General features: G+C 42.7%; 7 protein-coding genes across 7 annotated transcripts; 5 read left to right on the forward strand and 2 right to left on the reverse strand.

The window, feature by feature from the left end:
- The first annotated feature begins 807 nt into the window (after nucleotides 1-807).
- BCIN_13g03230 (hypothetical protein) lies at nucleotides 808-2,349 on the forward strand. The gene is made up of 3 exons (XM_024696782.1): nucleotides 808-986; nucleotides 1,047-1,236; nucleotides 1,300-2,349. The coding sequence occupies exons 1-3, from the start codon at nucleotides 858-860 to the stop codon at nucleotides 2,268-2,270; spliced, it is 1,290 nt and encodes a 429-aa protein (XP_024552595.1). The 5' UTR covers nucleotides 808-857; the 3' UTR covers nucleotides 2,271-2,349.
- Nucleotides 2,350-3,519: 1,170 nt separating this feature from the next.
- BCIN_13g03240 (hypothetical protein) lies at nucleotides 3,520-4,196 on the forward strand. Its single transcript, XM_024696783.1, has one exon. It carries the CDS (start codon nucleotides 3,563-3,565, stop codon nucleotides 4,157-4,159), a length of 597 nt encoding a protein of 198 aa, XP_024552596.1. The 5' UTR covers nucleotides 3,520-3,562; the 3' UTR covers nucleotides 4,160-4,196.
- A 2,059-nt stretch (nucleotides 4,197-6,255) lies between these two features.
- Nucleotides 6,256-9,518, forward strand: Bcmam3. Its single transcript, XM_001556235.2, has 4 exons — nucleotides 6,256-6,939; nucleotides 6,996-7,222; nucleotides 7,273-7,945; nucleotides 7,995-9,518. Exons 1-4 carry the CDS (start codon nucleotides 6,665-6,667, stop codon nucleotides 9,184-9,186), a joined length of 2,367 nt encoding a protein of 788 aa, XP_001556285.1. The 5' UTR covers nucleotides 6,256-6,664; the 3' UTR covers nucleotides 9,187-9,518.
- A 161-nt stretch (nucleotides 9,519-9,679) lies between these two features.
- BCIN_13g03260 (hypothetical protein) lies at nucleotides 9,680-12,144 on the reverse strand. The gene is made up of 3 exons (XM_001556236.2): nucleotides 11,796-12,144; nucleotides 10,773-11,734; nucleotides 9,680-10,714 (listed from the first exon to the last, which is right to left on the reverse strand). The coding sequence occupies exons 1-3, from the start codon at nucleotides 12,038-12,040 to the stop codon at nucleotides 9,732-9,734; spliced, it is 2,190 nt and encodes a 729-aa protein (XP_001556286.1). The 5' UTR covers nucleotides 12,041-12,144; the 3' UTR covers nucleotides 9,680-9,731.
- A 1,192-nt stretch (nucleotides 12,145-13,336) lies between these two features.
- BCIN_13g03270 (hypothetical protein) lies at nucleotides 13,337-14,995 on the forward strand. Its single transcript, XM_001556237.2, has 3 exons — nucleotides 13,337-13,510; nucleotides 13,567-13,870; nucleotides 13,925-14,995. The coding sequence occupies exons 1-3, from the start codon at nucleotides 13,400-13,402 to the stop codon at nucleotides 14,860-14,862; spliced, it is 1,353 nt and encodes a 450-aa protein (XP_001556287.2). The 5' UTR covers nucleotides 13,337-13,399; the 3' UTR covers nucleotides 14,863-14,995.
- Nucleotides 14,996-15,337: 342 nt separating this feature from the next.
- Nucleotides 15,338-16,232, forward strand: BCIN_13g03280 (hypothetical protein). Its single transcript, XM_024696784.1, has one exon. The coding sequence runs from the start codon at nucleotides 15,444-15,446 to the stop codon at nucleotides 16,191-16,193; it is 750 nt and encodes a 249-aa protein (XP_024552597.1). The 5' UTR covers nucleotides 15,338-15,443; the 3' UTR covers nucleotides 16,194-16,232.
- Nucleotides 16,233-16,951: 719 nt separating this feature from the next.
- Nucleotides 16,952-21,364, reverse strand: BCIN_13g03290 (hypothetical protein). The gene has a single exon (XM_001556238.2). It carries the CDS (start codon nucleotides 21,254-21,256, stop codon nucleotides 18,302-18,304), a length of 2,955 nt encoding a protein of 984 aa, XP_001556288.1. The 5' UTR covers nucleotides 21,257-21,364; the 3' UTR covers nucleotides 16,952-18,301.
- Nucleotides 21,365-21,676: the final 312 nt, after the last annotated feature.

Raw genomic sequence — 21,676 nt, forward strand, 5'->3', positions numbered from 1 at the left:
CAGAACTCCTTTCTGGGGCAATTTCGCCGCTGAATTACAGTAGTATTCGATATATAAAGATCCTTCTTCCCCATAGCTTTCCTACTGCTTAGCTTTCCCTGTACAAGGAGATCCGTCTTTTAAACAATAGAAATTTCGAGCAAGTCATCATAGATACAATGAAATAATTGAGTGTCGGGTTCACATTGGTGAAAACATTTATAACATAACTTACCTCACCTCACACTTCCCTAATCACTGACCGATTTTTCTACATTACATATAAACCCCAAAAACACATAAATGATCCTTCCCACTCAACTATTCTCCAACCCATCAAAATTATCAGTTCATCAATCTCACAAGCCAGTCAGTACAGCATTTTCGAATCATCTACCGTACCCTAATACCAAAAATATATCTTTTGAATCACTTACTTATCCTCTTATAGCTTCAAATTGAAATTGAATACACCGTATATGCCCTATTGAAAGTTCCCAAAGACTAGTGTGAAATAAAGCTGTACTCCGTTATACTGTAACGATGAACTCAAAATCTCTTTTTTGCATAAATAAAATTTTTAAGGCCGGTCTAGAATTTCTTATTACAAACAAAGTTTTCACAGACTCAAGTGCTATTTATTTTAAGGAACTCTGAAGATATTCCACTAGAGACATAACTTGATACACTTTTTGAAATCCGCCACATTTATAAGATCACCTCGGCACATCGCGAAAACTTACAAAAACCACTTCAACACTCAAAAGTAACTATACTCTTTCGCGGATCTCTACTCTTTGTTCCTTCTCCTCCATCTCCGTCCGCTTAGATACTAACCCAATCACTCCGAAGACTCGATAAGCATTTCAAGCATCAAAATGCCATCCTCCAATAAACTCACTGGCGCGGATCGTCTCTCCCAATTGTTTGAAAACATTGTTGTGACCAATCACAATGATATACGGAGCATAAACTCAACCTTTGGTGCCATTAGGCGAGATCTAGAAGTAACAGCAGCAGCAACAGCCGCAGTCAAAGAAAGCAGGAAAGCCCCTTAGAAAAAACAGGGTGGAAATGTTGCAAATGGTAGGGATAATGAAAAGATCATCTTATCTCAAGATAGAGGCTATAGAAAACCCGTCACCAGAAGTATGGACAACCCCAAGTTTGAGCCTTTCAAGGACGACGATTCAGAAAAAAGCGGCCTTCCACTTCCTGCACCGACGAAAGCTCTCCAGAAGAAGATTATCACCCCAGGTAAACATCAGATCTCCACCCTATCAATTCATACATCTAACCCCCAACTAACAAACGCCAAAGAATCCTTTTCACCTCATCTCTTCGAGATAAGACCCAAAACCAATAGCCAAGTCGGCATGTTCGCCACCCAAGCCATCCCAAAAGAAACCGAGATCTTGCGCGAAGCGCCCCTCATCCTCGGTGGACCCACCTGGCCCGGCCGCGAAGCAGCCTACAACAAGCTTTCGCGCCGCAAAAAAGTAGCAGTCGATTCCCCCTCCAGCCTATGCATTTGCGGAAAGAAACCCGAGCTCTGTCTCGAAACACCACTGATGAAACACTGGGCCGTCAATTCTTTTGAGATGAATCCGCTTGTCCAAGTTGGTAATACCGCAAATGATAATTGTATCTACGATAAAGCCTCTGGGACTAACCATGCTTGTAAAACTAATTGTTCTCGTGCGTTCAACTCTGAACACAGTATTTCGATCCGAGCAATGCGGGATATCAGGAAAGGAGAGGAAATCACACATAATTATGGTGCATATGGCACCGCTTCTTTTCGCGCGGGTAATATTGCGGAAAGATGGAAGTTTATTTGTACGTGTAATGCATGTATCAAGGGAGAGTATGTGCCAGAAACGGGATATGAAGAGTATCAGCACAACAAGATACTTTTCTGTTTCCAATTTCCACATCTCGTTCCACTTGGCGCCGAGACAGCAGAAGAAGCGGCGATCTCGCAGGATATCATGGAATGGGCCGAGATGATTGAAAAAGATATCCTCGAAGCCGAAGCGTATTGGTATGCGCATACCGATGGAATGGTTAGCAGACGGATTACTCGACTGAGATTCACCAGGGAATGGACGGTTATTAATGAGTCACCGACGAGAAATTTCTTGGTTAATGGCCATGAAAGGTTTTTGAAGGAAAATAATAAGTTCAACCTCTCTGAGAACGTCATTGAGTTGTACATTTGGCGTGCTACCAAGGCTTTGCGGGCAGAGGTTAATCGCTGCCATCCCATGTTCATGAGAAAGCATTCATGAATGACAGTTTGGGGGTGGAATCTTGTTGGGTTGCAAGTACTTGAGATACAGGGGGCTAGAATTTGGGATAATATTATTCAAAGGGGTTCAAACTGTGACGAATGTCACATGCTTAGGTGATATTTCCTTGTCCTTAGTTTAAAATTAGCTTAAACTAAGCCGTACCTTATTATACAAAAAATGAAGATCCTTTAAAAATCTCTTTCCTCTTAAGCTTTCTTATTCTAGTTATGTTATTTGACCTCAACTGATATTCTCCATTATGTGATCGTAACAGGGAGCTTTAGCTCTAAAAGTAGCGAAGCTTCGTGACTTAGAGAGGAATGCTTTATAGGTGATTAAGTGTGACGTATAGTCAGCTAGCAGATTCCTGAATTATCAACCTGCTAGTTTGGAATAAAGTGAGCTTGAGATGAATTCTAACCCTCACAAAAACACCAATAAATAAAAATAAAATTCAAATCACCCAAACTCTCTCTTAACAATGTCAAATATACTTCCTCCCAACGAACTCACACAGTTGAACACGTCAAATCACCAAACCCCATGATCAGATATCCATCGTCAACAATCCATCCGAACTGAGAAATTCTCTTAATAGAACTCCATATCTATACCCAGCAACTCACATGTAGAGCAATATAAATATAAAAATAGATATCAAATCTGTACCGAAGACGAATGTATCAGATGAGATATATAATGATGTGAACATTCTATATTAACATACAGAAGAGTGATATTCCTATACATTTCGATATCATTTACAAACTAAACCCGGACATCGAACTCCTCCTCTCAATATCCCCAATCAAGCGAGACAGACATTCATCCACAAGCGAGATCTCCTCGTACAGCGAATTCTTGAAATCTTCCTCTAACAGTCAAAATTCTAGGCATTATGGCCAGTTATGAGGACCGCTCTATTCCGTGAAAAGTGATTGTGTATACTCATACCCATGTGGAAATATCTCCACCATGCAAAATGATTAGGGAGTGCGGCAGCAACCAACTACGGCCACTGATATTTTTTCATCGATGGACAGTTGCAAAACACCTTGAAGCCGTATTCTCGGACACGGTAATGAGACTAGATTTAGATACGGTCCAGTCAGTCACTACTGATATCTATAAAGTTTTCTTTCCGATACTAAATAGCACAACACTTTCTCTCACATAGCAGTTCTTCATTTACAAGACACATCCACTTTTCAGATCTACATCTATCAGTTTTGTTCAATTCATAAACGACAAGCTAAACAACCGACATTATCAAGTTTGATATCGAAGCAATGGCTCCCTTAAGTAAACAATCCCAAAGCATCGAGTCGGGTACAACCGTTCTCTACAATCTCAGCCTTGATGATATCACGGAGTCCAATGATAGATACAGGAAACAAATTTCCTCATTTTTCCGACCTGTCAAATCGAATAGGGCTGCTAATAAGAAGCAACGCACGCCGACCAGTATCCTAGAGGACAGTACCAGTATCCTAGAGGATAGTCCCAACATCAAAGAGGATAATCTCAATATCAAAGAGGATAGTCCCAACAACATCAAAGAGGAACGTGAAGAGGTTTTTGTAGGGTCGGGCACCATGGAAAAAGCCCCTATGGCATTGTTCAGGCGGCGAAGAAATTATAGATCGCAGTATCAGGATATTTCAAAAGCCGGATTTGAATATAGCGATTCAATGTCAACGGGCCAGGACTCCAAACATATCAATCCAAGAACCGCCCATTTCATGCTTCGGAGAGAGCAAGGGCTAAGACGATTGCTGACTCTGAGTGATGATCAGACGTCTCATGCCCAAATAATGGCTGCAATAGTGGCTAGAGACACTGCCAAAGCAAACGTTCTCAAAAAGACGAACACCGGCTCGAAGTAATCCTAGCTAACAAGCTATTGGTATTCTTCAGTAATCATAAACTATGAGAGCTGAGTATCGACGTCTAATAGACGCGCAAACAAGACAATGATTATAAATACTTTCACTACTACATTAGTGATGAGGTATAGAGCACTGCGAGTTCTGGGACAATAGTGGCGTTAGGAGCAAGCGAGAGGCATCTTTCGATTGGCGCTAACTAATGACAATGAACATCATAATTTAATAATGCAATAGAGAATCAAATATTTCATGTACTATAATTGCGGGCGATGAAGAACGCCACTAATTTTGTCATTACTTGTGTGCAGATATTTAGATCATAACCAAATAAAATCCTCGATGCGAGCCCTCTACTGATATCGCTATCTCGGTTGCGCCATGCATAATTGATAACGTGAACATGGGTGACATTCCGCGTTGAACACAAAGGTTTACACACATGCTAATGTCGTGACCATATTATGATTGATTGAACAGAAACGGTTCAATGAGGCTCCCGAAGTTTATGAGTTTACCGGGTGCCATCGACAACGTACGTGTTTCCAATGCTACCAAGCGCTTGTACATCTCTAAAGAACATCGCCTGAGAGTAATATTTTTTGAAGTGAGAGGAAACTAAAACGTGAACATAATACGGGTTTTGTGTCCCAAGATCGGGATGAACGAGTCTGTTCTCGCGATAAATAGTCTTGCATGATCAAATTCTCCGAAACTTTGGCAAGGAAATTTGTTATAGCATTGTAATGATTTTGTTCCGAAACGGATAACTTTCCGATAACGTGAGAAAATTAAAGTTTCAACAGAAATACTAGGAAGAAAAAGCAAATCAGAGTGAAAGTAGTGTACCCCGATGTTGCAAACAAAAGCATCTGCTACCCCACCTTCGATCTGGATAAAGTATCTGAACTGTTCAACACTTTAGATATGTTGGATGGAGGGGCTTTCCATATCAATTGTGGGCAAAATGTCAAAACTTACATACGCCATGAAACTTCACGTGCTCTAATTCCAATGTAGCCCGAGATCACTATGATTTCAAAGGATCTTGATGACCGATGAGACTTTGTAGAACCTGATACATCAAATTTTATACAGCATAAGGCCCTCGCGGGAATAACCTCAGCTCTTATCATTGCCATCTCTTTATCTGAGAAGAAGATTTAACTTTTGCCAAGACGAGAATGTATGCTCATATTCTCTTCATCTCTTCGGCATGCGCATTATCTCGGCTTGACATCCTAGTGCTCATCCTTGCGAGTGATAAGAGAAGTAAGTAGATTTGATGATTGCCTCAATCCAAGAGTGTTTCGGGAAACAGTCGAAGATTGACGGTCTGCGGGTTGATAGATTGTTCACTCAATGTCAAACTTTTGAAGGCAGCAGGTGTGTACTCATGACGGATAACGAGAGGTGATATGCAGTCAGATCCAAATACATATCTGATCATAGATGTAACATAAAGCTTCTGCTGCGAGTTGAAGGCCATCTCAGGAAAGCATGCAGATGAATGTGAGATTCTATGTATGTGAAGAACTTGACCATATGGACGTGAAGTATCTGTAGACGCACTAATGGCTGACGTAAGCACTTACTGACCGGTTGGTTTTGCCGTGATGATGTAATTGATTAGGTAGCGAAGCGTGGTTTGAGTGAAGTGTGATTCGAGTGAAACTCCACAAAAGCAGAAGTCAGAAATGGAAGAAGTAAAAAATGTATGAAATAGGGAGTAAAGTGTCTCGTCCAGGACTAGCCTTACTTCGCACCAGTGAGCATGCAGGGACTAACAGGATGTTTTATGCTGCACTGCTCGACATCAGACTCTATCTGTCCATTGATCAATCTCGAAGGAATCATCGTCGGTCTGTACCTGTACATCCGCCCCCTCGATCAGTCCTCCTGTCTGTATGTGCAGTGAAGACAGAGTTAGTAATACCAAGGAATATCCGATTTAAGTGGGGCTTGCCATCGTCATATACACCTTCAACCGATGTCATTGGCTCAAGTAGATCAGCCCCTGACGTCCTAACTCGATTAGGAAACTCACCAAGCTAGGTATGATTAAATACCTTTTCTTTGTTTTGTCTGTTCAAACTGATGGAGAGATCGACTTCACGCAACACAACCACAGTCCGTACTTACATTAATATAGGAATGCTTCACGAATAATGTTATGAGTCTTGTCCATTTCAATCCAGCATCCTCCTGCAATTCCCAATCTTCATTTCACACTGACGACGTCGTGATACGATACTTCGTACGCCCAGCCTGTCACTTTTATCACTCGTTACTTGCCCACGTCGTACCCACATCTCGGCCGGGAACCTTCGGATCATCCCAGCTCTCAGTCTAAATAAGTAACAGGAGCCCGAAAGAATCTCGAAAAAAAGCTCCACCTCTTTTAACCACACTACAGAGTAGAATACAGGGAGCTGGACCCAATTGAATTACTGTCGTGGACAGTGATCATTGGAGACTACATCACACATCATAGATAGAGTTGAGATGACCTCAAAATCGATTGTCGGAAGTCCTCGCTCAAGCTTCATTGGCAATGGCTACACTTCTACAAGACCTGCCGTCTTGGGTCTTGCGAAAATTCTGTTCTTGAGCATCTGCCAAATCACTTCAGTATCCGCCGCTCCTATTACCGCCTTTCTCGGAATTGCCAGTGAAGAGGATGCGCCAAAAGATGCCGAAGACGCCAGTTTGTGGTTGTATCTATCAGTTGCGGCTGTTCTGGTTCTACTTGGAGGTGCTTTCGCGGGATTGACCATTGCGTGAGTGTTCAATTGAAGTTCACATATTTCCCATACTAATAGAAATTTTCATCCAGATTGATGGGACAAGATGGCGTTTATTTACAAGTTATCGCGACTTCCGGAGAAGGAAAAGAACAGAGACATGCGCAAAAGGTATATGGATTATTACAAAAAGGCAAACATTGGGTTCTTGTGACATTACTACTCAGCAATGTCATTGTCAACGAAACGCTTCCTATTGTTCTCGATCGATCGCTCGGCGGAGGATGGCCTGCGGTTCTTGGTAGTACAGTTTTAATTGGTACGTAATATAGTTTCCGCATTGATGAGAGTTGTGTTGATTCGATTTAGTTATCTTCGGAGAGGTAATCCCTCAATCGATTTGTGTGCGATATGGTCTTTCCATCGGAGCATTTATGGCACCACCTGTGCTAGGTCTTATGTGGTTATTAGCACCTGTTGCATGGCCAACTGCCAAACTTCTCGACAAACTACTGGGAGAGGATCATGGAACTGTATACAAGAAATCTGGTCTCAAGACACTTGTCACTTTACACAAAACTTTAGGAACAAGTCCTAGCGATCGATTGAACCAAGATGAAGTTACAATCATCAGTGCGGTGTTAGACTTGAAAGAGAAAGCAGTTGGAGATATTATGACACCAATGGATGATGTCTTCACTATGAGTGCCGACACGATACTTGATGAGGATACCATGAACGTCATTTTGAGTGCTGGTTATTCTCGCATTCCTATCTACGAACCTGGAAATGAGAAGAACTTTGTCGGTATGCTTCTGGTTAAGATTCTTATTACTTACGATCCGGAAGACTGTAAACGTGTCAGTGATTTCGCTTTGGCTACCTTACCGGAGACTCGACCTGAAACTAGTTGCTTGGACATTGTAAACTTCTTCCAGGAAGGGAAATCTCATATGGTACTTGTTTCAGAATACCCTGGCGAGAACTTTGGTGCTACCGGTGTGGTTACATTAGAAGACGTCATTGAAGAGCTCATTGGAGAGTAAGTAAAAACCATCGTTCTCTATTTGCATGGATCTAACGAATGATAGGGAAATTATTGACGAGTCTGATGTTTACATTGATGTTCACAAAGCCATCAGACGAATGACCCCTGCTCCCAAATCTTCAAGAATCAAGCCAAATCAAGTCGTTGAACAACCGGCCAATGGTTCTCTTAAAGCTGCCGAGGATAGTCTCATCGATCTCTCGGAAGACCGTCCAGGTAGCTTGCAGGCTGGGGGTAGAAGACGTAATCAAACCGAGGTCAGAAGCGCCAGCCCTGCCAATCATTTCGGTACTAGCCCCAAGACGACTTTCATGCGTAGAGTTTCAACAGGTGACAATGACAGGAATGTCGTTGCCGTCAGAGCTAATATGAATGATATGCGTGAGCACTTGAAACATTTAGGCCCATCCAATCTTGCTAGTCGACCAAAGATGACAAAGTATCAGTCTGTAAAAATTAAGCCTGGAAATGTTCTTGCTGGTAATAGAACCGATTCCAGAACTGACTCGATTCCTCATCGTGGATCTATTGCCGAAGAGTCTGGTTTCGAACCATACCATGATGTTCCAGGACCTCACGGTGGTGAAGGTGAAGGGCTACTCAGATCAGCCGGGCAAGATGCCAAAGATGGAGTTCAAGCTTTGCAACAAGGTTATGGCACTTTGAGTAACCGCATTCCCAATAAACTTTCCGAGGAAGAAGCGGGCAAACCACCACAATACGATGGTCCACTCAGTCCAGTAGGGCAACCACAATCGCCCGGCAACAATCTTTCGATTTCCAACTTTTTCAACAAAAACAAAAGCACAGATACCGTCGGATCTCTACCGTCTCAAAAGAGCGGTACAAGTCCTCCAGCCAGACAACCCAAAAAGAGAAGTACAGCTAGAAGTGGAAGTATCACAGAAAACTTGGTAGAAGCTGGTGGTATCAGAAAGATGGTTTTGGAGACAAACGCAAGTAGTGAAGAGGAAAATCATAAAGATGGTAGAGTGCTACACTCAAGTAGTACTGGTAGTGGAAGCAAGAGTGCTAATGGGGGAGAAAATAAGTTCATGCAGTTTTTGAGTAATGCGGCAAGCGCGGATAAATTGACGGATGGAGAGAGAAAGAGTCAAAAATCTAGTCAGACGGATAATACGGGGCCGGATAGCGGAAGTGGTGTTGGCAGTTCTAAGGGTCATAGCAAGAAGAAGAGTAAGAAGAAGGGAAAGAAGAAGAGCAGTACGAAGTAGAGAGAAGTGATATGTATTTATATTCAGGTGTGGGAAAGTCGAAGGTGAAAATTGAGAGACGGATGGAAATTGCTTTAAGGTTGCTCGGAAAGGGGGGGAAGAAGATGGATTAATGATATTGCTGGCTATTATGCGAAACGAAGGGCCGAAGGTTGGGGTGAAGGGTGAGGGTAAGGGTTTCTGTATTTATTTATGTATGTATATAAAAGTTCTTCGATGAAATGATGTGGTCGCTGGCGGTCGCAATCAATTCCTGAATGAGATTTCCTTTGGGGCGGTATGTGTATATATGTGTATGTGTGTATGTTTGGTGATATGTTGTTATATAATCATAGGTGTAACTGATTCTGGGACCTGGGTAGGTACAAAAACAATGCAACTCTGACGACACGCAAAGGCCTTGGGCAGAAAACCTGGCACGATGATTCCTTCGCAAGTTCTAGAATATCCGAATAATAGATCATGGATGTCATGTAGTTTTGCTCGAAGTTTTTAACTTATTTATTTATTTATATCTTTATATATATAGATGATATATCCAATTCTCAAGTCTTCCCTCTCACCATTCTCGCCCATGTCGGTTTAATCGTTCTTTCTTTCTCCTTCTCATGTTCTCTCTTCTTCCCCTCCATTCCGATTTTCATCCTCCTACTATCTCCTAACACTCTACTCATTCCCTCTTTTCTTTTCTCTCCATCTCCATCCCCTATCTTTCCTCTGCTACCACAAGTCGGACTACCCGGCAAGCTCATCGTTTCCCCTGGACTTTCTACCGATGTAATGCTTCCATCCGTATCTGTCATTTTGCTCTTGATGGAAAAGACAGAATGGGTGCTGCTGACTAGTGTGGAATTTCCGCTTCCGGGGCTGCTGTTGCTATGACTGTTGCTAGGAGGTGAGAAGGGCGATTTGTGCGGTGTGATGGGCGTGGGAGAGCGGGTGGGGATGGGGATACCGGAGGGACGGCGCTGGAGGGTGAGAGAGAGAGGGTCTTTGAGGTTGGTGAAACTGGGGTTTCGTGGGGGGATGCTGACGGGGAAGTAACTTTCTGGGGTGCGCGGTGCGGGAATGGGGTTAGGGTGGTGGTGGTTGGGATTGGAGGATCGGGATGGAGATGGACATGTACGTGGAGGTGGTATGGAGATGCTGGAGTTGGTGTGGACGGCGAGATTGTTGATGTTGAGGGTGTTGGTTGGGTGGGGTGTTCCGTAGGCGGGATTGCGACCGCGGCCTCGAGTGTGTGATGGTCGGCGTTTGTGGGGGGAGTTTAATTCGAGAGCGTTGATACGTTCTTCTGCGCGTATCAAGGCATCGGTTTGTGCTTTTAATTGTTTCTCGTAGCGTTCTTTGAGAACGTCATTTTGTTTCTTTGCGTGATTTCGTTCATGTTCTATTCGTAATTCGTAAGTTTGGTCTTTGTTTTGGAGAGTTGCGAGACGCTCTCTCAAGGTGATGTTTTCGGTTTCTAATTCGGCGATTCTGCTTTTTGATGATAGACTGCTTTCGGAGATAGTTCTCATTTTTGTATCTGGTCGGTCAGATGATTAGAGTGGGTTTTGATTGGAAAGTAGATATAAGAGACTCACTTATTGATCGACACAGGACGTCGTTCTTTTTATGGCAGCAAGATAGATGATAGATTTGATCTAATCCCCCAAGCTCGCATAATCGTTCGTTAACTTCTTTGACCGAAGGTCGTTGTTCCGGTTCGTACAACAACATTTTCTCCACCAGACCAAGTATATTCTTGGCGTCGAAATTAGGCTCTTCTTCGTCTGCTAATGCTGCTCTAATTGCCTTGTCTTTTAATTTATTCAGATGTGTTGATAACATCTTATACTTCATTGGCCATTCCTTCTCCTTTATTACTTCGTCAAATGTCGCTAATTCAATCGAATCTCCATATAATACTGTTGCGATATTGAGGAATATGCAACCTAGGGAAAAGACATCCGCACTTGACATATGATGATATTCTCCATCATAGACCTCTGGAGCTATCCAAGACGCAGTACCATATCTCCCACAAGTTATGCTATTGTCTGAATCTTTGACGTCTCTCGCAATGCCAAAATCCGCGAGGTACACCCGACCGGGACTTAATAAAATATTCTTAGGCTTTAAATCCCGATGCCGAACACCTTTTTCATGAACAAACAACAACGCCTCTGTAACACATCCCATGAGCTGTTGTAAAAATCCCAGCGCGGTTTCCGTCCTTTTGATATGCGTCGAATGATCTGAAGGGAGAATCGGTCGTCTCAACATACATAAATCGTCAATTTTCCCAATATCCTTGAGTCCGAGAGCATAAAGCCGTTTCATCGCATCATCCCTATCCGCGCACGTATCGGAACGAATCCCTTCTATATCATCGAGAAAAGTGCTCAGGTCGCATGTTGCCGCCGGGTAAAGAAGGAGGTATAGGTTTTTGCGCTTATACGTATATGTGCCGACCAGCTTTAAGATATGTTTATGCGCCAATTCCTCCATGGCATTAGCTTCCTCCCGGAGCTTTTCGACCGTCATCCCACCACGAGGTATCACGCTGAGATATACAAATCAGCCTCACGGAGTCATAGAACCGGGGTATTGGAGACAATGCTCACTGTTTGCGGGCCATGGTAACAGCACCATACGTAACGCGCTCCACAAGCCCATAGCTCCCAGAGCCTAATTCTTTTTCTGATGATAGGTGTAATTTCTTGTGATCCGTCCAATTTTGAGGATGTTTACCAAATCCAGACCATCCTCCTTTTGAGCGCTCCCATTCTTCAATTTGCTTTTCTTCGCGAATTTCACTGGCTGGTTGACCGATCACCATTGTCCATCCATCATCTACTGCGCCCGCCATTGTGAATTGATCTTTAGCTGTCGCCAATTCAATTGCGCTTGTGTATCTCCCTTCCCCCTCCAGAATTTCGAGATTGGGAATCAAGAGCTTGCGAATATTCAACCTGGAAAGGTTTTTTGAATGAACGAAATCTTACTGTACAATTAAGTGTAAGAATATATGTATGATGCACTGCCTCAGTTCAAAGCTGGAAAATTCGTTGAGGCGAAGTTCGTGGCTGGCATCCCCGCATATGCAGTGTAACATCACCATGTTTATCGTGCAGATCGGATTTTCCATCCCACTTTTCAAAGGATGATACAAACAAAAGTATTGACAACTTGTCGTAATTTCGACGATATATACCTAGTATCATCGTCGCTCCCGAGATAGCTGAGCAAAAGCATAGTAGAAAATCCGGAGTAGTTCTCTATGTATAAAGAAAATAATGGCCTCTAAAAATTTCTAAAGAGTAGTTCATCTCTCGAACTCTGGAACCAGGTTCTCAGAAAATATGAATAGTCAGTTGCTCTCAGTCTTCCCTCGATGTGTTTTTCGATTTTGAACATATGTCTCCTCATTCAATTTGCCTCCTTAAAATCGCGTTTTGAGACGGTATCGTGAAAGGAGCAGCTAAGAATCAGGGCAAGTAGCTTCTGCCTCAATTACCAAACTTAAGTGTGCGGAGCAGACTTTATCCCATCTCCAATCATGAATTAAAGTGGAATGTTAGATCAGTACTTTCCACCTCAATCATCCACCATTCATCTGTCCAAATGCATAGGTGTCAATAGCATCTAAGCAAGCATTATATCCGATAGCCATGTTTTCGCCAACCATAGATAATTGAATTATGGCTACAATAAGACGAGTTTAAGACTATATAAATTCAAATATTAAAGATTTACAACCTTCCAAATCTGATGCGGCCATGTAGCAAGTAAAAAAGCTCGGTTTTCTCCCTGGCATGGCAATTTCAAATCAATGGCATGTTTTCGGTCGACCTCTTACTGTCGCTCGCTTATTCACAGTCTAGATTCTGGTCGCAGAAACGGCTGTCAAACAACCTTCAATCTATTCGTTGAGAATCGAGGGTAAGCGCTTGTAAATTTGCTCTTCCAGAGGCTGTGAGGCCTTAGTTTAGACCATTTGTTGTTTCTACGTCACTCAGATTGTTGGTTTATCCAGTTTGAACATACACACCAGACCATATCCTTCCAATCCTGACCTCAAGCATGGCGTCATTTCTTCGGTCAATCATATTATAATGGAGAAGATGCCCATCTCAAATTTATTTTGTTCTCAATATAGTGCAATCACACCCTATTGATAATCTCCGAGAAAATCAGAACTGGACGATTATTTCATCCAACAAACAATATGAGTTCACTACGGGTTTTGAAACCAAACACATTGTATATTATTTTCGAAACGAGAACAACGAGAGAAACTAGTGATGTACCTATACGTCCCTTAGGAAATGACAACACTGTGATTAATCACTTATTCTTCTCATTTCACGTTGAAATTTGCTAACAATTTGGTAGAAAGTTAGTGCTTATATATCCGGCTCAAAAGATCCCTGGATTGGACTCTGGGGCACAATAAACCCAAAAATATCCACAAACAGAACAGTGAAATTTAGAGACATCAATCTTCGCCACCATTCCCAAATTTTCTTTCTCTGGGAGATCATGCCAACAAATAACAACAAGAGAGTGTTAAATCGTCTCCAGCAGATGTATCTAAGCAATAAACATGGCGATTGGACTGCCTCCAAAGCATCATTACGTCTCTTACAAATGTTACATGGGGGTCACAAGAAAAATTTATTGTTCCAGCCAATTATCCGTAAGTGAAATGGCTCACCTTACAATCATGCAATAAGTCACTAATTTACTAAAGCTGCTCATGCATCTGGAGTCTTTAGAACCATCCAAGAAGCTGAAAGGAAATTGCCCGTACAAGATAGAGGATTACCAAGTAACTTGACAATACTGAGAGTACAGCCTGGTGAAAATATTCAGATAGTAGATTTTGACACGACACCTACCCTTAAGATCATAGGTGTACTTTCAGAGCATCAGCATCATCATCATCATCATAATCATCATCATCATCATCAGCATCGTGGCCGAAGTCATAGGCGTCCCCGCGTAATTCACCGGAAAAGTTCATGGCAGAGAGGACGGCACTATTATGATCATAGACGCCCTCGTGATAGAAATGGCTCTTTTGAAGATCACCCCTTGCCCAACAAGACAAAGAATCTGGCGATGCATGAGCCGGGAATGGGTGAGTACATGGAGCCATCTAAATATGCTGAACAAGATCATTCGCGACGATCATCGGTGCCTCAATTATCATCAACAGCCCCACCATTTTATCCAACAGTTGGTGCCCTCCCAGCTGGAGGCTATGCAATACAACCTCCAAATGGCCCCCAAGTAGTCGCTGTACCTCAATACCCTCAAGTGATTCCAACTATGTCAGAAGGTCGACCTCTTGCACCACAGACTGCTGAACCACTTCCAGTACCGATATCCAGTTCCACTTCTGGTAGACGTCGATCTATATCTTCACAACCAACTAATACATGTCATCGAAAAGAGTCTAACTATCAGAACTCTTATCATCCTTCAACTGATTCCATCAGTTCTAATCCCCGTCGTCGTCGTAGCTCTGAGTCTGGAGCTAGCTATCATGGAAAGGGAAATATACAAGGGGAAAATCTTAATTCCAATCATGAACACCACCTCGGCGTCAGAGAAACTCTATCTCATATCAAAGATAAACTCATGCATCCTGAACCACCAACACCCTCAGGTCGCTTGGTCGCATGATAGATAGATCTGTTATTTCACATGGAAGTGTCCCGTTTTAGTCTGTACGCCCACTGGTGGACCTTGATGTATGTTTATACATATTGTTTGTATGAACGAATGGGTATTCTAAACGAAGTCAAGAAGTATCTCATGTCCATAAATACATCGCATAGTGATAATAATAATAATAGAATGAGTTGCTTTTTTCAGTTTAGTTAGTCCTAAATCCAATGTGTATCAAGATCCTCTTTCGGGTACTTGAGTTAAAGGTTCCTATGGGGTTTTTCTCCAAGTTTGTTTCCATGCCGAGAATTCATCACATTTTTGATAGAAATTCCAGTAAATGCAAGCCTTACATTCAATAAGCAATGAGGATAATAATAAATTGGAATCAAGTGATCTGCTAAGGTTATTCTTTCAGATATAGTGAATCTATGATGACAAATGAGCTTCACGCACGATTTCAATTTTCTTCACAAGTAACAGTAGTCTCGAACTCTACACCTTAAATTCTTTCACGATATCAACACTTCATGGAAGACTACAAGGTCTCAGCGACAATAATCTCCTCGTCGATGTCACACTACTAAGTCATTTCGATGGCTCTGAAACGATCAGAGGAAGAAACCACAGTTTCGACAAAGTGGGGTCCAGTGGTAATATTCAACGGCACCAACTACCCCTACTTCAAGAATTCGGTCGTAATGGCTTTGGCGGCAGCAGGCGCACTTGGTTTCCTCGATAACACTGAAGCAGTAGTAGCTGTACCAGCAGAAACAGATTCGGATATACAATGGCAGATATACCAGAGCTACATAAAAAGGAAAGGCTATGCCATCTCTATTCTCAACTCGGCCATAAATCATATTCAACGCGCTGCAATTTTCGAGCTTATTATAGCGGGTGACATCAAAAGAAGTTGGGACAAGTTGGCTGAAATGGACCAGGCAAAACATCCTCTATTTGTTGCCAATGTGCGACGAAGTTTCCATCGGGAGACCTTCGATCCAAACAAGCAAACAATACGGCAATTCACTGATATCCTATTGAACTATCAAATAATGGTTTCTACAAGCAAGTCTGGTATTACCGACACGGAACTCAGATCGGTACTCCTCCAGAAGCTCCCCGAAACCGGCATCTGGCGTTCGTCAAAGAATTTCGCTGTCGATAACGAGCTCTCTCTCGAAAAGACAATTCAACATCTTGTCATAAGTGCAAGTTCTTTGATTCTGAAATCCATCACAAACAATGGAGGTGCGGTAGATACAATCGACAAAAAGAACAATAACAGAGATGATCAGATTGATCGATTTGACGGAGGATCACGAAAAAAGTCTATCATATAAAGGGGAAGTACGTCCAATTTCAGGGGAAAACTAGATGCAATCGCTTTGGAGGACGAGGTGTAGTTATCGATAGACGTTGTGAATTTGACAAAACTTTGATCTTAAGCAATAGGCTGGCTCGAATCGGTACCGTCACTTCTTCAAAATGGGATGTTCTAGGAAGAACTGTAATGTGTTACGATGAAATCAATGCGAAATGAATTCTAGTGACGGATATTGAAAAGCGTTTGAGGGAACTAGACATTCAATCATTGTTGTTAGTACAATTGCTTCTCACGCGAGAGTTTATTGCATATAATTCATTCAGAAAATATCAAGCGATCATTCTAGAAAATATACAAGCCTCATTTTACTTACTACCCTCAAGATACTAGTTTAAGAAAAAAATACAAACGTTTCGAGCAAGCACTGGACTTGAGCCTATTTTCATAGTGTCACACTTACTACTACAGAGGTTCTTCCTCGCCTCCTTAGCTTCAATTACGAGAAAAGTTGTTTAACTAAAACTAGAAAATAACAAAGAATTAACGATATCCAAGTGTATATCCAATCTGTTCCCTATATTATTCAAAAAAAAAAAAAAAAAAAAAAAAAAAAAAAAAAAAGATAAACAAAAAATCCATACTCTGCGCCTATCAACTTTTTCATTCCCCTTTATTCTCCTGACAGGAAATCAGATCATTTTGTGAATGGTCAGAACTATCTAGGAGTGAGTAAAGATCTCTTGATAAGCATGACTGATGACTGCTTATTCAATCTCAAAGCTCTTCTTCCCATTCAATACTGGCAACATTACTACGTCCGCCGCCTCCTCCGCCGCCAGAACCACCATCGTCCTTTTTCTCCCAATGGTTCCTTGTTTCTCCCCTACTCTTCCCTCTTCCTTTTCCATTACCTCTCCCCCCTCCAGTCTCTCCATCGTCTCTTCTACCTCTTCCACCTCCATCTCTAGTACCTCGTCCCTTGCCTCTCCCCCCTCCATCATCCCCTCTACCACTTCCTCTACCTATTTTCTGTTTTCTAGCTCTTCCTCTTCCCCTACCTCTCACATTCTCCCTGCCCATTCCCGTTTCCATGTCAGCTCCATGTGTTCTCTTCGACTCCATATCTTTCCTAGAATGTTTGTTTCCACGACCTTGTTCTGCTTGAAGTTTACGCGCGAGTTCCAGTTGCTCATCTTTGCTAACAGTGTTTGTACCGAAACGTACTTGTTTCTGTGCATTTTGACCTTGCTGCGACGACTGTGGCGGCTGCTGTTGTAGCTGTGTTGGCTGAATAAAGAATTCGCCAAAGGGGACAGGTGCTGGATAGGGGTTCAACGTTGTTGGTGAGCCTGGTTGTTGTTGCTGCTGTGCAGTCGTACCAAATGGTGACCAATATTTCACTTTGAAGGACGATGAAGCGGAGTGTAAGCTTGGTGGTGGTAGCTGATTTTGTTGTTGAACGGCAGTTCCAAACTGTTTCCCCATTTGAGAAGAGGGTATCATAGTTATAGGAACATTAGACGGTCCAGTCGACGGTGGAACCCATTTTTGACCAGATTGAGATACAAAGCTTTGCGAACTATCGAAATTAGACCAGGTAGATGCGCTGCTCTTGGGTGCGGGTATCTTCTTCGATGCCGAATTGCTTGTCGCTGCATTCAGTAGAGACATGAATCTTGATTTTGATGGCTTTGAAAGAGGAACGGCTGGTTGAGGTGTGAATAATCGAGGATTTGGTACTGCTTCTACATCTCGATATTTCATACCCGTCCAATGGTGTCTGTTGTCTTCCTGACAATATCCCACTCGTAGATCATTAACTGCTGCAACATACAATAATTTGCCACTCGCAGGACTATATCCCTGTGGTTGGGACCAATCCATAGCAACGATAGTGCAATCGTCATAAAGCGAACAATTGACAATAGCAAGTTCATATCCCCCCAATGCCGGATGTCCTCCGAGTACTCTAGCGACTTCTTCACCTTTCCAAGAATTTTCGTGCCGTGGGAAAACATCATCAAACGCCTGAGATATTGTTTCTAGAGTGAGATTGCCTTCCATATAGTCTGGATATTGATGGTGTATCGAATGATACAATGCTCGTGGGGCGCAACCATGTATTCAGGGCTCTTGATTATCACCACGTCTTAGGCCTTCGTTGAAATGTTCTAGATCGATATCAAAGGTCCATCCATCTTGATTGAATGGGACTTTGATAGAATTCATGCCATAATTCTCATTTCTTGGCAAAATTGTAGCCGGTAGTATTGGTGGTGTATCAATTGGCTCGTCAATAATCATACGGTTGGCTGGTAATTCCTGAACTGGTAGTTGCTGAACTGAGAAACACCATTCTAAATCTTCAATCACGTCTTTAGAATCACCAGCCCGCATTCTTCGCATGCCTCTCCAGTGAACTCCCGGATTGTAAGATACGTAAAGCAAGGGTCTATCTGATTCACCCCCATAAATACTCACAAAACATCTCACATCTCCATCAGCTATCTCGTGTGGGGTGATGGTTGCGAGTCTGTAATGTGGTCTGTTATTTTCGTCTCCTAGTATACCTTCCAAAACCACTTGAATATGCTCCGGCAAATAATCTCCCTCGTAATGTGGATGAACTCTCTGGAATCTTTCAAAGAGATTCTCGTAGGCCTCGTTCGCTGCTATGTTATTCCATAACACTCCTGGATACTGCCAATGCAAAGAACTTGCTACTGCACTTATTGAAAATAGACCCTCACGCATAACAGCCTGTCCGGGGACTTTCCATCTTTCGACTACATAATCTATTTTCCAGTCTGTCAAATCAAATTCCATCAGCACAGGTGATTCTAGCTCTGGCGTAGGAATTCGGTCATCCAATCCGTTCTCTGATCCATTATCAGACTCAACTGGCTTCAAGCTCATACCCTGCCAACAATTACCAGATAAGTACAATACAACGACCGTTCTCGGTGGAGGCACTTCCAAGGTGTTCGGATACAGAATTTCTCGGGATAAATATCTGGAACCACCATTTCGTCGAGGGAATTGTGTGACGGTCCTTAGAACAAATGAATGATTGATCCTATACAAAGCTTCAGCCACCTGGCGCTCATGAATTGGGTCGATTAGGAAAGTAATATTTCTGCCTATCGTGCCTACTAAGTGACGCTCATATGCAATGGGTTCAAGATAGCCTGCATCATGATCCGGTAATTGTTCTTGGATGGATAGTTGCAATGCCGATATGACACTTAAAGCAGGAGTAATATTCTCCTGGTCATGTGGAAATACATTCCATCTCTCGATATCAAATACCTCATAATGTGTGAATGTTGCTGGAAATAGATCTCCATCTCTAGAACGGGGAGGCGGGGGCGAGGGAGTTGGGGAAGGTGAAGGCGAGGGAGATTGGGGTTTCTCTGGCAGCTCAACATCTGGTTCTATACCGAAATTTCGGCAGATTTTGTGGACGAAAAGAATAGTGTCGAAGTGTAATGTTCCAATATAACCCCAAAGGTCTTTCAATCTTAATATTTGACCAAGCCTACGCGCGTTCAAATTCTCTGGACTGTCCGTATTATCATCCACCCAGTCATCTGTCGCTCCTAGGCATGGAGGATCACACTCTCTTACCATTCTTGATAGATCGTGAAATCTCACTTTGAGCTGGTCGCAAATTCTCACTACAGAGATTTCTATAGGCTCTCTTTCTATACCTCCAACACCATCAAATCCAGGAATGCTTGGATACTCTGGTATTTCTCTACCCCTTTCTCGTATTTCTTTCTCCAAGGCTAGAAGATTCCTTACATAAATTGCCATAACGGGAGCCGCTATGCCCGCAATCTTCAGTTCTTCTCCCAATGGTGGTACTACCGCTTGTGCTTCTATGAGTTGGGCTTGCAGGTTCGTGTTTCGTGTCTTCAGATTAGTCACTTGTGTATTCCGTCGAGCCACCCGATCCCTTAATGTGACTAGCTCCGTTTCATTCTGAGTTTTATTCTGCAAGAGCTCGGCTTGAATCGCTCGGAAATTCTGCATCTCATCTAGCAAACGATCCCTTTCAATAGTCAAATTTTCCAAGTAACGCGTTTGATCTACCATTTCAAGCCCCTGCTCAATCGCAGTTGACAGGCGTCTGATCTCCTTTTTTGCGCCAGGGATAAAACCAAAGTATTTGTCCAGAGGCGCAAATCTGTTATCAGCCCAGTTCATAGAGCCCATCGAATGGTCAATTTGTGCCTTAAATGTAGAAATTTGCCTGTTCTTGTCCGCAATCTCACGTTTTAACTTTTCCTTTTCTTCGTTACAGTGACGTTGAACAGCCTCAATATCATATTCCGGATCTGTAGAAAATTCAAATCTCTTCAACTCCTCATTTAACTCATTAGCCTCGATGACTGCATTTGTATACAACTCCCCCAACCGCTCAGACTCTCCATACAATGCATCCATCTTGATTTGCTCCTTCTCTTCTTTATATTTGACCTCATCGTAGTTTGATTTCTCGACTATCATTTCGAAATGAGCAAGTTTATCCTCCGCACTGATTAAATTCTCTTGCAATTTTCGCAAGATTTGTTGTCCTCTGGAATCCAAACTAAGTGATGTTACAGCACTTTCATCTCGATGGTCCCTCAAATTTCGAATCTTCATATCTCTTTCCAAAATCTCTTCGTGTGCCTGCCTCCTCAATTCAATATTTTCTTTTGCCGTATCTCGCCACAACATTATTGCCCTGCCATCATTGACGGTTTGGAGATCTTCTTCCAAAGTTTTGACTTTGTCTTTGAGTGTTGCTATCTCGGCACCAGCTTCTTTTAACGAAGCAACAAGAGTCTGGATCTGTTTACGATGCAAATCCCTTGTTTGAGCAGAGACTCGAAGCAGCTTTTCTGTCGTTCTAGCTGGACCCCCTGCCAATATCAAGGCAGTTGAGGCTTGACGCAATGCCCTGAATTCGCCCAACAGCTCATCATATGCCGCTTTCCTCTCATTCCTCTGTCGCTCCAATCCACGTATCGTCTCAATTTGGTCTTCAGCATGGTGATGAAGTTCTTTGCATTCATTTCGCAATCTCAGCATCTGCAGAAACCTCCTCCTCCAACCATTTCGACCGTGTATTGCGTTACTTAGTCGTTCTTCAAGATCTGGGACTCGATTCCTCAGATTCCAATAAGATTTGCAAAATACCCAAAAAGACCGACACGCATCCATAAGCAGAGTTACTATAGCCCGAGCACGAACAAGCATTTTGGCAAGCTTGAGACGAGCAAACCCGACTAAATCTTCTCGCCATGGCCGAATAAGAGCCAACTCTTCTTGATCTTGCCAATTCTGAATTTCTTCCCTATCAAGCCCAGCAGCGCCCAACCTTCTCTGGCGGTTGAGGGGAATTATTTCAGCACATCTAGCGGCGCCCAACCTTCTCCGGATGTTGAAAAGCATTGGTGCGATACGTAAATGTATCCATTCTAGTCTATAGAATATCAAGAAAGCCGGAAC

This window comes from Botrytis cinerea, chromosome 13 (genome assembly GCF_000143535.2).
Source record: "Botrytis cinerea B05.10 chromosome 13, complete sequence".
NCBI lineage: Eukaryota > Fungi > Ascomycota > Leotiomycetes > Helotiales > Sclerotiniaceae > Botrytis > Botrytis cinerea.

Coding starts and splice junctions, on each gene's coding strand:
- BCIN_13g03230 (XM_024696782.1), top strand. CDS start 858: ATGCCATCCTCCAATAAACTCACTGGCGCGGATCGTCTCTCCCAATTG. Junction 987..1,046: donor CCATTAGGCGAGATCTAGAA/GTAACAGCAGCA, acceptor TAGAAAAAACAG/GGTGGAAATGTTGCAAATGG. Junction 1,237..1,299: donor GAAGAAGATTATCACCCCAG/GTAAACATCAGA, acceptor CAAACGCCAAAG/AATCCTTTTCACCTCATCTC.
- BCIN_13g03240 (XM_024696783.1), top strand. CDS start 3,563: ATGGCTCCCTTAAGTAAACAATCCCAAAGCATCGAGTCGGGTACAACC.
- Bcmam3 (XM_001556235.2), top strand. CDS start 6,665: ATGACCTCAAAATCGATTGTCGGAAGTCCTCGCTCAAGCTTCATTGGC. Junction 6,940..6,995: donor TTCGCGGGATTGACCATTGC/GTGAGTGTTCAA, acceptor ATTTTCATCCAG/ATTGATGGGACAAGATGGCG. Junction 7,946..7,994: donor ATTGAAGAGCTCATTGGAGA/GTAAGTAAAAAC, acceptor AACGAATGATAG/GGAAATTATTGACGAGTCTG.
- BCIN_13g03260 (XM_001556236.2), bottom strand. CDS start 12,040: ATGGCGGGCGCAGTAGATGATGGATGGACAATGGTGATCGGTCAACCA. Junction 11,735..11,795: donor GTTACCATGGCCCGCAAACA/GTGAGCATTGTC, acceptor TGTATATCTCAG/CGTGATACCTCGTGGTGGGA. Junction 10,715..10,772: donor CGTCCTGTGTCGATCAATAA/GTGAGTCTCTTA, acceptor CTGACCGACCAG/ATACAAAAATGAGAACTATC.
- BCIN_13g03270 (XM_001556237.2), top strand. CDS start 13,400: ATGAGTTCACTACGGGTTTTGAAACCAAACACATTGTATATTATTTTC. Junction 13,511..13,566: donor CCTTAGGAAATGACAACACT/GTGATTAATCAC, acceptor ACAATTTGGTAG/AAAGTTAGTGCTTATATATC. Junction 13,871..13,924: donor ATTGTTCCAGCCAATTATCC/GTAAGTGAAATG, acceptor AATTTACTAAAG/CTGCTCATGCATCTGGAGTC.
- BCIN_13g03280 (XM_024696784.1), top strand. CDS start 15,444: ATGGCTCTGAAACGATCAGAGGAAGAAACCACAGTTTCGACAAAGTGG.
- BCIN_13g03290 (XM_001556238.2), bottom strand. CDS start 21,256: ATGCTGAGATTGCGAAATGAATGCAAAGAACTTCATCACCATGCTGAA.